The following is a 17,236-nucleotide window of genomic DNA, read 5'->3' as shown; positions in this document are numbered from 1 at the left end:
AATGACTGATCTGTTATGTGTTATGGACCCGAGTCTCGAGAGGCACTTTATAATAGAAAAAAGACAGTGCAAACATGTATATGTCGCTTACAGTTTATTATGCCTATGCAGCTTGTTTATTTTGACAGAGTTAAAAAAATGTCACTAGTATCATTATATTAAATTAGCGGACGTGCAGCTGGACAAGCCCTGGCTCCACGATGACCACTTCTTACAAGAGGCGCCACCGCCTGGGAAAATGCGTATTGCACACCTGGTATTAGAAGAAAAAAAATTGGAAGGGGGGGGCGCCCCCCCCCCCCCCCCCCTGCGATGTCACTGACCACGCCCCCTAATATGTCCCCCCCACCGCTAGGAACAAAGTTCCGCGCCTGCCGTACACGCACGAGACATGTAGTGAAATGAAGGTGGCCACACCCGCCTTAATTGTGCAAAAAATACAAATAATAATAGTATAAAATATAATAGATAATATGTATATGTAATGTATAATACTATACAAAAACATACAGGTTGGGAAAGGGATCCCAACCTGAGCCTCAAAATGGCCCACGTGTGAATACGGTAAATAAAAAACAATAACCTTCTCCTCCTGCTCCTTCTAATCTATATCATGAAGGGAAGGTCGAGATTCTTGAGTCCCTCGCCGACGTAGATGTAGCCGTGCTGCGCGGTCTCCGGCACGTGGAAGAAGGTGAGGCCCAACCAGAGCAAACTGCGGAGAACACACACCCTGCTGCCCTCCTCCTGCTGCATGCTCCAGGACCCTGCTCACACACACACACACACACACACACACACACACACACACTAAGCAAAGTGTGGGATTTATCAATTTGAACTTGTGCTTGACTTTGTGCTTATGTCTACGCACAGCTCTGAGCATGCTTAGCTGACGCCCAGTGGTAGAATATCGTTACTACGGCATATGCGCTGCTCAGTTCATGCATTAGTTTCAACGCGGAAATAAGCTTCCGTGCATTACTTCCAACACTGGCGTGTTCAACTTCTGTATGACCCGTAATTCATTATAGTTAATTGTAAAATAGCGACAGTAGTGTAATTATAACGGGCTCATGCGGGAACAAGAGGTTGGCTTGCTTGTTTGGCACAGGGGGCAAAAGCAGAACACCCACCTCCAAACGCCATTAAATATTGTTTCAAATAAAAAGCGACATACTACAGTTGCTATTGCATGTACATATTTGTGTTTCATTACACGTATATGTACATACATACCAACTGTTTCGCCTGTTTTATAGCAACACTACTATCACCCACATCTAAGAAGGGAGATCGCCCCTTGAACGGCCCTTCTAAGGTATCTCCCCTCCACATTGCCTGTGGTGCTTTTTTCCTATTGCTAGGTTTTTAGTGAGTTTTTCCTTACCTTCGTGTGGGGTATGTCTGGGAGTGTTGCATTTATTTATTTTACATTTTATTTTGGATTTCATGATGTTTTTTGTTTTGTTCTTGATTTATTGTGATGTTTCTTCTTGACTTGTTTAAAGAAGACGTGTCCGGCCCATGGGGACATTAACGTGTGTTGTCTGGCCTTAAAGAAGACGTGTCCGGCCCATGGGGACATTAACGTGTGTTGTAGGGCCTTAAAGAAGACGTGTCCGGCCCATGGGGACATTAACGTGTGTTGTCTGGCCTTAAAGAAGACGTGTCCGGCCCATGGGGACATTAACGTGTGTTGTCTGGCCTTAAAGAAGACGTGTCCGGCCCATGGGAACATTAACGTGTGTTGTCGGGCCTTAACACTTTGAATGCCCAGCAGGGGGCGCTCATTTAGTGCTTGAATGCCCACATCCACTCCAATGTTAACGTTAATATCGCCTAATCTATGTTTTAAATTATGTGTCTAATCTGCCCGTCGCATTATCAATGACTTATTTCCAGTCAACATTGTCGAAGCAGATTGTTCGGTTCATTTCCATTTCATAGCATTTAGAAAACCCCTCGTTTTCACGGAGAAAAAAGAGGATTCCATGATAATCGCCCCGTACTGTAATATTCTAGAACGTTGTCATTTGTCGGCCTATTTATGAATCGTTTTCAAATAAACGCTAGATTATCGATAGTATATGTGTGCGTGTGCACGCTGGTGCCGCGCGCTGAAAATAGATTCTCTCAGTTCCTGATCGCTCTTAGAGTCAAACAGCCATATCACATAATCACATAAAAGCTTATATCTCCGTAAAAACGGGTCTGATTATCCTAAGACTGGTAACATAGATTCCTTACCTGAGATCAGATGGTATCCAAATTGATTATTCCAATTCCTGATCGCCATTTGAAAAAATCGATCCTTTTATTGATCCAACGCGTATACTGTAAAAACACATAATCCCCGCTGCTCTGAGGGTCCAGATAGAAGCTGATCGACGCCGGTTGCATGAGTGAGAAGTAAAATGTGGAGTCCGGGTTTTTTTTTCTCATTCATTTTCATTGAGTCCAATCCAAAAGGGTGAATTACCATCTGGGAGACGATAGGGGGCGCTTTTTTCACATCTGAGCGCCTGGGGTGGCTGATTTTCCAACGGTAGACTCGGTTGATGAAATATGAATATTCTCGTGATGGGCATTCAACCCGCGGGGGGTAAACCCGAGAAAACTCAGGTTGGGCAATCAAAGTGTTAAAGAAGACGTGTCCGGCCCATGGGGACATTAACGTGTGTTGTCTGGCCTTAAAGAAGACGTGTCCGGCCCATGGGGACATTAACGTGTGTTGTAGGGCCTTAAAGAAGACGTGTCCGGCCCATGGGGACATTAACGTGTGTTGTCTGGCCTTAAAGAAGACGTGTCCGGCCCATGGGGACATTAACGTGTGTTGTCTGGCCTTAAAGAAGACGTGTCCGGCCCATGGGAACATTAACGTGTGTTGTCGGGCCTTAACACTTTGAATGCCCAGCAGGGGGCGCTCATTTAGTGCTTGAATGCCCACATCCACTCCAATGTTAACGTTAATATCGCCTAATCTATGTTTTAAATTATGGCTATGTGTCTAATCTGCCCGTCGCATTATCAATGACTTATTTCCAGTCAACATTGTCGAAGCAGATTGTTCGGTTCATTTCCATTTCATAGCATTTAGAAAACCCCTCGTTTTCACGGAGAAAAAAAGAGGATTCCATGATAATCGCCCCGTACTGTAATATTCTAGAACGTTGTCATTTGTCGGCCTATTTATGAATCGTTTTCAAATAAACGCTAGATTATCGATAGTATATGTGTGCGTGTGCATGCTGGTGCCGCGCGCTGAAAATAGATTCTCTCAGTTCCTGATCGCTCTTAGAGTCAAACAGCCATATCACATAATCACATAAAAGCTTATATCTCCGTAAAAACGGGTCTGATTATCCTAAGACTGGTAACATAGATTCCTTACCTGAGATCAGATGGTATCCAAATTGATTATTCCAATTCCTGATCGCCATTTGAAAAAATCGATCCTTTTATTGATCCAACGCGTATACTGTAAAAACACATAATCCCCGCTGCTCTGAGGGTCCAGATAGAAGCTGATCGACGCCGGTTGCATGAGTGAGAAGTAAAATGTGGAGTCCGGGTTTTTTTTTCTCATTCATTTTCATTGAGTCCAATCCAAAAGGGTGAATTACCATCTGATAAGATATTCCTTTATTGATCCCCTTGGGGAAACGATAGGGGGCGCTTTTTTCACATCTGAGCGCCTGGGGTGGCTGATTTTCCAACGGTAGACTCGGTTGATGAAATATGAATATTCTCGTGATGGGCATTCAACCCGCGGGGGGTAAACCCGAGAAAACTCAGGTTGGGCAATCAAAGTGTTAAAGAAAACGTGTCCGGCCCATGGGGACATTAACGTGTGTTGTCGGGCCTTAAAGAAGACGTGTCCGGCCCATGGGGACATTAACGTGTGTTGTCGGGCCTTAAAGAAGACGTGTCCGGTCCATGGGGACATTAACGTGTGTTGTCAGGCCTTAAAGAAGACGTGTCCGGCCCATGGGGACATTAACGTGTGTTGTAGGGCCTTAAAGAAGACGTGTCCGGCCCCATGGGGACATTAACGTGTGTTGTCGGGCCTTAAAGAAGACGTGTCCGGCCCATGGGGACATTAACGTGTGTTGTCGGGCCTTAAAGAAGACGTGTCCGGCCCATGGGGACATTAACGTGTGTTGTCGGGCCTTAAAGAAGACGTGTCCGGCCCATGGGGACATTAACGTGTGTTGCCGGGCCTTACAGAAGACGTGTCCGGTCCATGGGGACATTAACGTGTGTTGTCGGGCCTTAAAGAAGACGTGTCCGGCCCATGGGGACATTAACGTGTGTTGTCGGGCCTTAAAGAAGACGTGTCCGGCCCATGGGGACATTAACGTGTGTTGTCGGGCCTCGATAGCTGCTATAGACCTATTCAATGGAACAGCTTGGACCTAGTTTACCCATCAGATACTGATATTAGCAAAACACTGCAACAGGAAATAAACTTGCACAATGACCGTAAAAGGCTGAATGGGACAGTGTGCTGTGTGGATAGATGGTGGCTACCGCTGGCTGACGTGTATGGATGTGGTGGTACTTGATATACAGTAGGACGTGGTGTAGTGGACCTTTGGGGACGTCTTTACTCAGCGGCTCCAGGAAGTCAATAGACAGGTCCCAGTCAGCCATCTCCAGGAGGGGTGTCTTCTTCAGGTTCTCTGGTTCAGTGAAGTGGAAGAAGTTGTTGAGCCTTGCTGCCTCAGAATGGGAAAGGCCTGAGGGAAGACATATATACACGTTCATGCACACATACCCCCAGAGGAATTAAACACTAATGTCAAGAACCATATGTGAAAACAGACATATTATTCAGAACCTGCCAATATATAACAAACAGTGGATGACGGACCATAGAGCTTTGTCGAGTTCTCAGTGTCTAGCAATAATACAACAGTGTTTGAATTATCAAGGGACCACACACACACACATACACACACACACACACACACACACACACACACACACACACACACACACACACACACACACACACACACACACACACACACACACACACACACACACACACACACACACACACATACACACACACACACACACACACACACACACACACACACACACACACACACACACACACACACACACACACACACATTATTGGAACATGAAAGAATGCAATATCCATCCAACATCTTAAAAAACATACAAAAAAGGTTTGAAGGAACATTTGCTTATTATATTATAAGTGTATTATAACTTGCGTATTGTAATCAGTGTACTGTATTTTAACTTACACACACACACAAACACACACACACACACACACAGTCCTTATATTGATCTCATTTTCCAACTTGCTATATGTAATATAATTGTGTTTATTATTATTATAGGTGGAGGATTTTTTTTATAAGCCTTCTGGGCTTTTCTGCCTCTTCCTGCACTGTATATCTTTTGTACTTTACAGTTGTCCTTATTGTGTTGTTGTTTTTATATACAGAGCCCACACTACAGGAAGCACAGAGCCCACACTACAGGAAGCAGAGCCCACACTACAGGAAGCAGAGCCCACACTACAGGAAGCACAGAGCCCACACTACAGGAAGCAGAGCCCACACTACAGGAAGCTCAGAGCCCACACTACAGGAAGCAGAGCCCACACTACAGGAAGCACAGAGCCCACACTACAGGAAGCAGAGCCCACACTACAGGAAGCTCAGAGCCCACACTACAGGAAGCACAGAGCCCACACTACAGGAAGCACAGAGCCCACACTACAGGACACAGAGCCCACACTACAGGACACAGAGCCCACACTACAGGAAGCACAGAGCCCACACTACAGGAAGCACAGAGCCCACACTACAGGACACAGAGCCCACACTACAGGAAGCACAGAGCCCACACTACAGGAAGCACAGAGCCCACACTACAGGAAGCACAGAGCCCACACTACAGGACACAGAGCCCACACTACAGGAAGCACAGAGCCCACACTACAGGAAGCACAGAGCCCACACTACAGGACACAGAGCCCACACTACAGGAAGCACAGAGCCCACACTACAGGACACAGAGCCCACACTACAGGAAGCACAGAGCCCACACTACAGGAAGCACAGAGCCCAAACTACAGGACACAGAGCCCACACTACAGGAAGCACAGAGCCCACACTACAGGACACAGAGCCCACACTACAGGACACAGAGCCCACACTACAGGAAGCACAGAGCCCACACTACAGGAAGCACAGAGCCCACACTACAGGAAGCACAGAGCCCACACTACAGGACACAGAGCCCACACTACAGGAAGCACAGAGCCCACACTACAGGAAGCACAGAGCCCACACTACAGGAAGCACAGAGCCCACACTACAGGACAGAGCCCACACTACAGGAAGCACAGAGCCCACACTACAGGACGCGTGAATACTTTCGGCAACCAACATGCCCTTCCTCGTTGCTCTGATTGGCCGAGCGTGCGCATGCGCATGAGCCGCGACAAGCTCCTCAGAGGCAGGAATACTAAGCTCCCCCTTAACGCAATTTATACAAATGGAAGTATTGATTACGCCGTAAGGAATCATTAAAAAAATATACCGTTAACTGGAATATGTTGTGCCTTTACACATATGTTGGATTATGTAATTGGTTTGTCATGACAAACTGTAACTGAGGGGTACAATTCCCTGACTGTATTGATAAGTATGGTATCATTAAACCACTACCGCTTTATGTACTTTAACTACTGGCCATACAGTACACGATATCTAAATATGATGAACACTTTCCCACAATGAAATCGGGTCCACACAAAGGTAATAATCAAATATTTAATATATAGCAAAAGGTACATATAATAGTTACTATTACATTTATGATTTGAATGCACTTGTAAGGCAAATGAGTACTCGTAGGCAAATCAACACTGAATGTCCAATCTCTGGTTACGCAGGAAGCAAGTATACAACCTGGCTCTTAGGGAATTATAACGATGGCACACTTAATGATTATAGCTGGATATACTGTAGGGGTCCTCCCGGTTGTAAGCCGGTAGGGGGGGTAGGAGAGCCGTCGGCAGTATCCCGTCTGGTCAACGATGTCTAGGGAGACTTCAAGTACAGAAGACAGTGCAGTAGAATCTTGATCCACAGATGAATACACCTTGGCTCTCTTGTAGGCTGTAGCTGTAGCTGTAGCTGTAGGTCCACAATGAAGAAGAAGCGAGGCGACCTCAGTCTGGTCTGAGCGCCGTCTCACCTTGACTCCTTTCGGGGTAAATCCAACACTCACCGGTGTTGGCGATTATCCGCTCCACAAATCAAAGTACCAAAGCAAATATATATTCCATGCCGCATAGGGCTCAGCAGTCGTCGGGTAGGTAATCCAATGTACAGGTCCACTCGGTCCTCGCCTAGAACTCCTCGGATGAAAGCACCACGTGTGGTCTGCCCAACCTGGTTAAGACTCTAGATAACACGAGGAAGCGATGGGGATGCTGCTCACTTTAGAACTCTAACCGCACGATGCACCATACATAATAGACTATTATTACTTAATAGAAATACGGTGCCAAACTCTGACAATTCAGCTATTAATTCGCACGAGGTCTCAATGCTATTCTAAGGCCAAACAGGCCATACTACACCGCACGCGGTATCGTGGGGTGAGGCTTCACGTTCTGTTACTTAGTTGGGTAGAAGGGTAAAGGACTAAGGGATAAGAGGACTTCTACATTTACTTGCGCCATATTTATATGCACGGTGAACAAATAGTGCCACTCTCTTTTCGGTAGCCGTATTCCTGCGCAGAGCCGGGGCTAGTAGGGACATGTTTCGTCGGTACCATTGAACTTGGCTCCAAGGGGCTTGTCTCCTGGCGCCAGGTCCTTGTCCAATAAGAGAATGAACTATTATGGGCTATAGTAGACTAAAGGGATATTCCGTGTATATGTACAAGGAATATACAAGGGACATCAAACGACATACAAATACTACTCAACATATATCCATAAATAAATACATATATTCGGTTTAATCTGATCCTTCACAACAGCCGCACCCTAATTAGTCCCACCTAATTAGCTAAGCAGAGACAGATTAACCGCACTGTCCACTACTCAATGTCCGCTGTGAGGGTCAGTCAACTCACAAAGTCATAGGTCATGGTCGTCATCGATAGTATCGGGGAGCCTTGGCAGTTCTATTAGCCTCGCCACGGGTCGGGTGTAAGTCCGTCCTTGGACGAGCACTTCAGCTGCTCGGACCTTTCCATCGGCACCGGTGATCACTTTGCTTACGCGGCCAGCCGGCCACATAGCTCGGGGTAGTGACTGGTCGATAATCATGACGACTGTTCCTTCTGTCAAATTGTCTCTCTCTTTTACCCACTTCTGGCGGGTCTGTAGAGACGGTAGGTAGTGGAGTAGGAAGCTGTTCCAAAACTTGTCAGCCAGTACTTGACTGTACCTCCACATTCTTCGGCCGTTCGCTTCTTCAGGCCTGTACATTGTCTGGGGTAGCGCGGGGTCCAGCCGCCCCATCAAGAGTGTGTTGGGGGTGACTGGGTCGACATCTGCTACATCACTTGAGACGTAACCGAGGGGCTTTGAGTTCAATACTCCCTCGATCTCCGTGAGGACTGTCATTAGGACTTCTTCCGCCACGGTCTGGGCCCCAAGCACGGCGTACAGGGCTGTCTTTATGGAACGTACTTCTCGTTCCCAGGTTCCACCGAAGTGAGGTGCGTTCGGGGGATTAAACTGGAAGTCAATCTGGGATGGAGCGAGGTGGGTCTTAAGTTCTGGGCCCATAGCTTGGAAGCTCTCTCAGCTCTCTTTCCCCGCCTTTGAAGTTTGTCCCGTGATCAGACAACAATGTAGACGGTTTTCCTTTCCGTGATGTGAATCTTCGGAAGGCCATAAGGAATGAGTCTGTGCTCATGGTTGGGAGGAGTTCGATATGTATCGCTCTGGTGGTCATGCATTTGAATACAATACCCCACCGCTTCTCGGTTCCTCTTCCTTTCTTTATATACAGCGGGCCGAAACAGTCCATACCGGTGGAGTGAAAAGGCTTGTCGCCGAGTCGGAGGCGACAGGGAGGTAGGTCAGCCATCCGGGGTATACTGGGCTGGGCTCGCCACTTACGACAGTCTAGACAGGTTCGCTGGAAGCGCCGCACTGCTTCTCTCCCTTGCAGTATCCAATAACGACGTCTGATCTCCGCGAAGACTCTCTCTGCCCCTGCGTGGTGCACATCCTCGTCGTATTTCTTTATAATCAGCTCTGTGACCTTGTGTCGGCTGTTCAAGACTATCGGGTACTTGACGTCATCCGGTAAGTCTGGGGCTCTCCGCAGACGACCACCCACTCTGATGAGATTATGGGCGTCGCTCTCTGGGGCTAGGTGGAGCAGTCTGCTGTCTGATGGGACGGGCTTTGCTCCCTGTAGACAGGCTAGCTCATCGGGGAACAAGTCTCTCTGGGCTCGTTGTAGTAGAAGAAGTTCTGCTTCTTCGTAGTCAGCTGCTGAAATGTCAGTTGTGGGCTGAACCTCTGGGTGGTGCCACAGAAATGTCTTTAGCTGCGCACTCTGTAGGGTGAGGCAATCGTCTAGATCGGGGTCTGTGGGGACGAGTGTGTGTGTCAACCCACAGAACATAGGTTTCTTGTTCTCTGCCTCCTCTTTACTCGCCTCCCGTGGGGTGGGTGTAGGCCACTCTTCTTCGGGGAGCTTGAGAAACTCTGGTCCGTCACTGTAGAGGTTGTGACGGGTGAGGTCATCCAGGGACATTCCCCGGGTGATGACGTCAGCTGGGTTGTGTTTGGTGTCCACATACCTCCAGCTCGCTACTTCTGTTAACTCTTGAATCTCGGTGACTCTGACTCCCACGAAGACCTTGTATCTGCACGAATCAGACCGGATCCATGTGAGTACGGTCGTGGAGTCTGACCACAAGATTGTTCTTTGCACCGGGATGGTGAGTTCACGTTGGATTAACGTGGCGAGCTGCGCTCCTGCTAGGGCTGCGCAGAGCTCTAGACGCGGGATAGATTGTTGCTTTCGTGGGGCTATTCTTGAGCGAGCCAGGATGAAAGCAGTATGTATTTCTCCTCCCTCCTCTCGGGCACGCAAGTAGGCCACCGAACCGTAGGCTACTTCGGAGGCGTCGCTGAATACGTGCAGGTCGATCTTGCATGTCTCTGGCCTCACTGTGGGTGGGAAGTAGCTGCAGCGTATATTAACACCTGGGAGTGAGCGGAGTTCCGTCTCCCACTCTCTCCATGTGGATGCAAGGTGTTCGGGTATGGGATCGTCCCAGCCCTGGTCCTTGTCCCATAGCGCTCTTACAATCATCTTTGCCCTGGTGGTGTAAGGTAGAATACATCCCAACGGGTCATATTGTCTGGCGAGTGTTCTGTATACACTCCGTCTGGTGGTCGGTATTGCCGTCGACCTTCCCTGCTCCTTGGTCAGGGGTTTGTGTCTATAATGGAGCGAGTCTGTTTTGAAGCGCCAGACTAGTCCTAGTGTCATTTCTTGGGCTTCTCCTGGGATGGTCGCCATCCAGGTGTCGCTGCTCGCTGCCTTGTCCTCGGGGGAGAGGCTGCGCAGTACTTGCGGGTCGCTGCTGGCCCACTGCCTGAGATCAAAGCCGCCTTTGATCAGGGAGGCGCGGAGCTTGAGTAGGAGAGCCTCGGCTTCTTCTGGCGTCGAGACGCTTTGTAAACAGTTGTCCACGTAGAAACTATTTGTCACACTTTGTTGGACCTCTTCATCTGCTGCTGGGTCCTCTGCGACGTGTTTTTGTAGTGCAAACGTAGCACAGCATGGGCTGCATGTGGTTCCGAAAGGGAGGACTTCCCATTGATAGATGGCTGGGTGCTCATCTCCGATCCTCTCTCTCCATAGGAACCGCAGCAGGGGCTTGTCCTCCTCCACTAGTCTCACCTGCAGGAACATCCCTTTGATGTCGCCGCTGATAGCCACCTTGTCCTGGCGGAAGCGTAGTAGCACGCCTAGTAGGGAGGGGCCGAGTGTTGGGCCGGCCAAGAGTTCTTTATTCAGATTTTGTGATCCGATCTGGTAGCTGCAGTTAAACACAATGCGATCCTTGCCGTTGTGGTGGACCTGGTGGTGCGGCACGTACCATGATTCGGTCGTCTGATCGGCCTCTTTAATGTCAATTTTCTTTATGTGTCCCGCTGTGATTAGTTTGTTAATCTCAGCGCGGTACACAGCTTCTTGAGCGGGGTCTTTGGCTAGGCGCCGCTCTGTGTTCAATAGATACCGCTCCGTCGCCTCTTTTGTGGCGTGAAAGGTGGGCATTCCCTCTCGCCTCAGGAGTGGAGTTGCGTATCTCATCACTCCGTTGACGTTGACTCTCTTTGTCCCGTGCTCGAGGAGGGCTATAGCGTAGATATCTTCCTTAGAACGAATGTCTTTCTTTTCGTTCTTAAAGGGCATTGTCTCTAGTGTCCATAGCCTCTCGACATGCTGCAGGAGTGTGGTGTCTCCTTCTGTCGCTCTGGAGTGGAGGCAGCTAGTGGCTGCTGTTCGGTTAAGAGACTTGGCGAGGGGGCCTTGTAATGTCCATCCTAGGCGGGTCTCGACTGCTGCAGGACAACCTCTGGGTCCTGTATGGACCCGGTCTATCGGGACTATGAGGTCTGCATGGTCGGAGCCTATCAGCAGGGTCGGGGTGGCACCGTCTATGAGCGGGATAGGGAGTTGACGCAGGTGCACATATTTATCCATCAGCTTGGCGATGGGGTAGGTGTACTGCGATAGTCCTATTTCTTGGCTGGTGAAAGCATTAGTAATCCTATACCGTCTCTCGGGTAGGTCGTCTAGTGAGCGATTGTCTGTTGCTGGGGGTAGGCGGTCAATATGCCTTATCTCTTGTATTACGTAATCCCATATACGTCCATATCTTTGGTCTAGTGCTGCTAGAGCCGCTGTGTATGGGGTAGTAGAGGTGGCATAGGCCAGCGCTATGTTGTGCGCTCTGGGCACTTTCAGGTGCTTCAATAGGATCGCATACTTGTGGCGTTCATCAGCTACATCCACCATCATTGTCTCTAAGCACATCCGTAGCTCCGTGTACTGTGCTCGGTTCTCATGGGTGAAGTCTGGAAACGTCGGTGTGCCAATGTATGACGCCGTGGATGGCTGGCACATCGGTGAGCGTTGGAAGAGAGGCCTCCTGGGCGAGTCTCCTCTTACGCCTCTCGGTGGTCTGGTACTGGCAGGGTACCATGGCCCGCTGGTCCAGGTGCTATTCCTCGCGACTGGTCGTGCGTCATGCTCACCCGTGAATCGAGTCGGGGGTCTGTAGCGCAGAGCCGCGGGGGTATAGCCTGGGCTGTACTGGACCTCCTGGTCCTGTGGAGTAATGTGCTGCTGTCGGGCTTGACTCTCCTCTTCTCCCTCTTCTTCCTCTGCCAGGTCTTCTAGATCCTGTAGTCGTCTGTTTAGCCTCTCCGCGGTGTCCGCTGTTCCTTCCTTGTAGCTGGGTCTCACTTGGACCGGTCGGGGAAGGAGTTCGGAGGGGGGTGTGGGCTCTCTCTGGCGGTCGGGCTCAGGGTCGCTTAATCGGTTAGGGGAGGGTGCCCTTGACCCGTGTCTTGACGAGGCCCTGGAACCCCTTGTGGAGGGAGGGGGTGTTGCCCTGGTGATCAGCTGCTCCATTAGCTGCGCTTGTAGTCTGTCGCGCTCGGCTTGTAGTCTGTCGCGCTCGCCTTGTAGTCTGTCGCGCTCGGCGTCGCGCTTGGTGAGATCTGCTTCTCTTTGGGCACCGGCAGCGGCACGCTGGGTGTCGGCCCGGTCTCTTGCCATATTCTCTTCCGTCTGAAGGCGTCTCAGCTCCAGACGTATGTGCTCTTCTTCGCTCCGTTGCTGTGTTTGGAGTCGATCGCGTTCACCCTGAAGTCGATCGCGTTCGGTAGAGGCTGCTAGGCTGGCGAAGAACGCCTGTGACAGCATCCTCTCCGCCTCGCTGGGGGAAGACGCTTGTTGAGGTGAGCCGCTCCTGGCAGTACCTGTTGGGGATGCGTTCCCCTGCGGGGAGTCCTGGAGCTCTGTCTCCTCGGCGCTCTCCTCCTCTTGTTCCGTGCAGATTTCCATCTCTGGAGGGTTGTCTTCCTCCCGGAGCTCTTGGGGGACTACTTCTTCGGTCTTGGCGGGGGGTAAAGTCGTGTCAGTTCCCTCCTGGTCCCCACCGTGAGCTTGGTCAGTTACATTAGAACCCACTAGGGCCTCTGTGGTCGGGGTATCCTGGTTGATAGGGTCGGACATAATTTTACTTTCTACTTTTACCGCGTTTACCGTTTGTAGAAGGCTAGGTAGTATACTGGCAGCGTAATCCTCTAAGTACTGAGGTGGCTGTCGTCTACGCTGCGGGCGTTCTACTTTAGGAGGACCGTTTCGTGGAGTGTTCATCATAGGCCATTTCAATATTAATACCACTATATTAATATTACACTAATTACCCTCCGGCTCGAAGGACCAATTGTAACTGAGGGGTACAATTCCCTGACTGTATTGATAAGTATGGTATCATTAAACCACTACCGCTTTATGTACTTTAACTACTGGCCATACAGTACACGATATCTAAATATGATGAACACTTTCCCACAATGAAATCGGGTCCACACAAAGGTAATAATCAAATATTTAATATATAGCAAAAGGTACATATAATAGTTACTATTACATTTATGATTTGAATGCACTTGTAAGGCAAATGAGTACTCGTAGGCAAATCAACACTGAATGTCCAATCTCTGGTTACGCAGGAAGCAAGTATACAACCTGGCTCTTAGGGAATTATAACGATGGCACACTTAATGATTATAGCTGGATATACTGTAGGGGTCCTCCCGGTTGTAAGCCGGTAGGGGGGGTAGGAGAGCCGTCGGCAGTATCCCGTCTGGTCAACGATGTCTAGGGAGACTTCAAGTACAGAAGACAGTGCAGTAGAATCTTGATCCACAGATGAATACACCTTGGCTCTCTTGTAGGCTGTAGCTGTAGCTGTAGCTGTAGGTCCACAATGAAGAAGAAGCGAGGCGACCTCAGTCTGGTCTGAGCGCCGTCTCACCTTGACTCCTTTCGGGGTAAATCCAACACTCACCGGTGTTGGCGATTATCCGCTCCACAAATCAAAGTACCAAAGCAAATATATATTCCATGCCGCATAGGGCTCAGCAGTCGTCGGGTAGGTAATCCAATGTACAGGTCCACTCGGTCCTCGCCTAGAACTCCTCGGATGAAAGCACCACGTGTGGTCTGCCCAACCTGGTTAAGACTCTAGATAACACGAGGAAGCGATGGGGATGCTGCTCACTTTAGAACTCTAACCGCACGATGCACCATACATAATAGACTATTATTACTTAATAGAAATACGGTGCCAAACTCTGACAATTCAGCTATTAATTCGCACGAGGTCTCAATGCTATTCTAAGGCCAAACAGGCCATACTACACCGCACGCGGTATCGTGGGGTGAGGCTTCACGTTCTGTTACTTAGTTGGGTAGAAGGGTAAAGGACTAAGGGATAAGAGGACTTCTACATTTACTTGCGCCATATTTATATGCACGGTGAACAAATAGTGCCACTCTTTTCGGTAGCCGTATTCCTGCGCAGAGCCGGGGCTAGTAGGGACATGTTTCGTCGGTACCATTGAACTTGGCTCCAAGGGGCTTGTCTCCTGGCGCCAGGTCCTTGTCCAATAAGAGAATGAACTATTATGGGCTATAGTAGACTAAAGGGATATTCCGTGTATATGTACAAGGAATATACAAGGGACATCAAACGACATACAAATACTACTCAACATATATCCATAAATAAATACATATATTCGGTTTAATCTGATCCTTCACAACACAAACCAATAAAAAAATCGCGATTTACCCGGTGGCTACAACAACACACAGTAACTACATGCATCATTGTTTACAATGAACGGTGGGGCTAATCTAAAGGACTGGACACGGACGCGTTAAAAGGTCAGCAACAATCTACAGACACAAACAAACACAGAACCGGACTGTTATATTAACTCTGCACTGGCTTCCAATAACTCATAGAATTGATTTTAAGGTCCTTTTCCTGACATATAAAGGTCTGAGCAAGGCCCAAAATACATAGCAAATTCCCTAGTTAGTTATTTGCCCTCAAGAACGCTACGGTCATCCACTACAGGTTTATTAGACACACCCAGAAACCAAAAGAGGATCGGAAGTATGGCATTTGCCAACTATGCCCCAAAACTATGGAACACACTACCAACACACATCAGGAACGCCAGCTCCATACAAATTTTTTAAGGAAAATTAAAAACATTCCTATACAGTCTAGCTTACAAATAGTGTACCATGCCTTAGGGAAAGCGAGTATCTTATCGAAATGTTTTTATTATTATGTTTTTATTTTATTTTTTATTTTATGTATTGATCTTTTACTGAAATGTTATTTTACTGTGCTTTGCCTATTGCCATACTTTTATTACTGTTGTCTTATTAATGTGATGCTTTATTTTTAGTACCCGGAGCTGCTAACTGGCTAACGTTATGAGAGCTAACGTTGCTACCTACTGTACCTGGAGCTGCTAACTGGCTAACGTTATGAGAGCTAACGTTGCTACCTACTGTACCCGGCGCTGCTAACTGGCTAACGTTATGAGAGCTAACGTTGCTACCTACTGTACCCGGCGCTGCTAACTGGCTAACATTATGAGAGCTAACGTTGCTACCTACTGTACCCGGCGCTGCTAACTGGCTAACGTTATGAGAGCTAACGTTGCTACCTACTGTACCCGGCGCTGCTAACTGGCTAACATTATGAGAGCTAACGTTGCTACCTACTGTACCCGGCGCTGCTAACTGGCTAGTGTTATGAGAGCTAACGTTGCTACCTCTTTTATCTTTTACTGAAATGTTATTTTACTGTGCTTTGCCTATTGCCGTACTTTTATTACTGTTGTCTTATTAATGTGATGCTTTATATATGCGTATGTTTGTGTACAGCACTTTGAGCTACATGACATGTATGAAAGGTGCTTTATAAATAAATAAAGTTTTCATTCATTCATTCATTCATTCACGTGTCTGTTGCGCGTCAGAGCGCTCCTACTGTAAAATGCGGAAGCAGCCATTTTAGCGAAGGCTAGCTCAGCCTCAGTTTTACTCGTTTATAAAAATTATTTAAAATGTTTATTAGCAACGCCGAGCTTTCAAACCCTGCCGCATCTGTGTGTGAAACCCTAATGGAACGCTGGGTACCTTTGACATTTATATCCGATATATTTTGGACCCACCGCTAGCTTTTAAGCAGTGCTTGATGGTGCACATTAACCTGGCTACTACGGAGGAATAAGTGACTGCGTATTCCAGCCCTTGGCTTGCATTGCAGTCATGAAAGGGTCTACAAGCTTGCCTGATAACGTTAGTTAGAAAGTTAGTTAGTCAGGCTGCTCAGTGCTTACCTGGTCAATAATGTGGTCCTCCTCTTGGACAGATAGATTTGTTAAATCATAATATCCACAGTGGTGTGCTCTGCTGGTCCTCAGTAAATGTCCCGCCGGCGAAAATAAGTTGCTATTAAAGTGCTAAATGTTATTATTGTGTTGTTGTTTTTATATACAGAGCCCACACTACAGGAAGCACAGAGCCCACACTACAGGACACAGAGCCCACACTACAGGAAGCACAGAGCCCACACTACAGGAAGCACAGAGCCCACACTACAGGACACAGAGCCCACACTACAGGAAGCACAGAGCCCACACTACAGGACACAGAGCCCACACTACAGGACACAGAGCCCACACTACAGGACACAGAGCCCACACTACAGGACACAGAGCCCACACTACAGGAAGCACAGAGCCCACACTACAGGAAGCACAGAGCCCACACTACAGGACACAGAGCCCACACTACAGGAAGCACAGAGCCCACACTACAGGACACAGAGCCCACACTACAGGACACAGAGCCCACACTACAGGAAGCACAGAGCCCACACTACAGGAAGCACAGAGCCCACACTACAGGAAGCACAGAGCCCACACTACAGGAAGCACAGAGCCCACACTACAGGACACAGAGCCCACACTACAGGACACAGAGCCCACACTACAGGACACAGAGCCCACACTACAGGAAGCACAGAGCCCACACTACAGGAAGCACAGAGCCCACACTACAGGAAGCACAGAGCCCACACT

General features: G+C 48.4%; 1 protein-coding gene across 1 annotated transcript in view; it reads right to left on the bottom strand.

Annotated features, from left to right (window-relative positions):
* Positions 1 to 606: 606 nt before the first annotated feature.
* Positions 607 to 17,236, bottom strand: part of LOC311248828 (radial spoke head protein 9 homolog) — a gene marked incomplete at both ends in the record, with an annotated part of 29,253 nt that continues 12,623 nt past the window's right edge. Inside the window, 2 exons of the mRNA XM_084338050.1 lie at positions 607 to 767; positions 4,596 to 4,742. Of these exons, the coding sequence (XP_084194176.1) occupies positions 607 to 767; positions 4,596 to 4,742 (308 nt within the window). The remainder of the gene's footprint in view (positions 768 to 4,595; positions 4,743 to 17,236) is intronic.

The sequence above is a fragment of the Notolepis coatsorum genome, assembly GCF_963971535.1.
Source record: "Notolepis coatsorum genome assembly, chromosome: 1".
In the NCBI taxonomy this organism is placed as follows: Eukaryota; Metazoa; Chordata; class Actinopteri; order Aulopiformes; family Paralepididae; genus Notolepis; species Notolepis coatsorum.
This window is presented reverse-complemented; position numbering and strand designations above follow the sequence as displayed.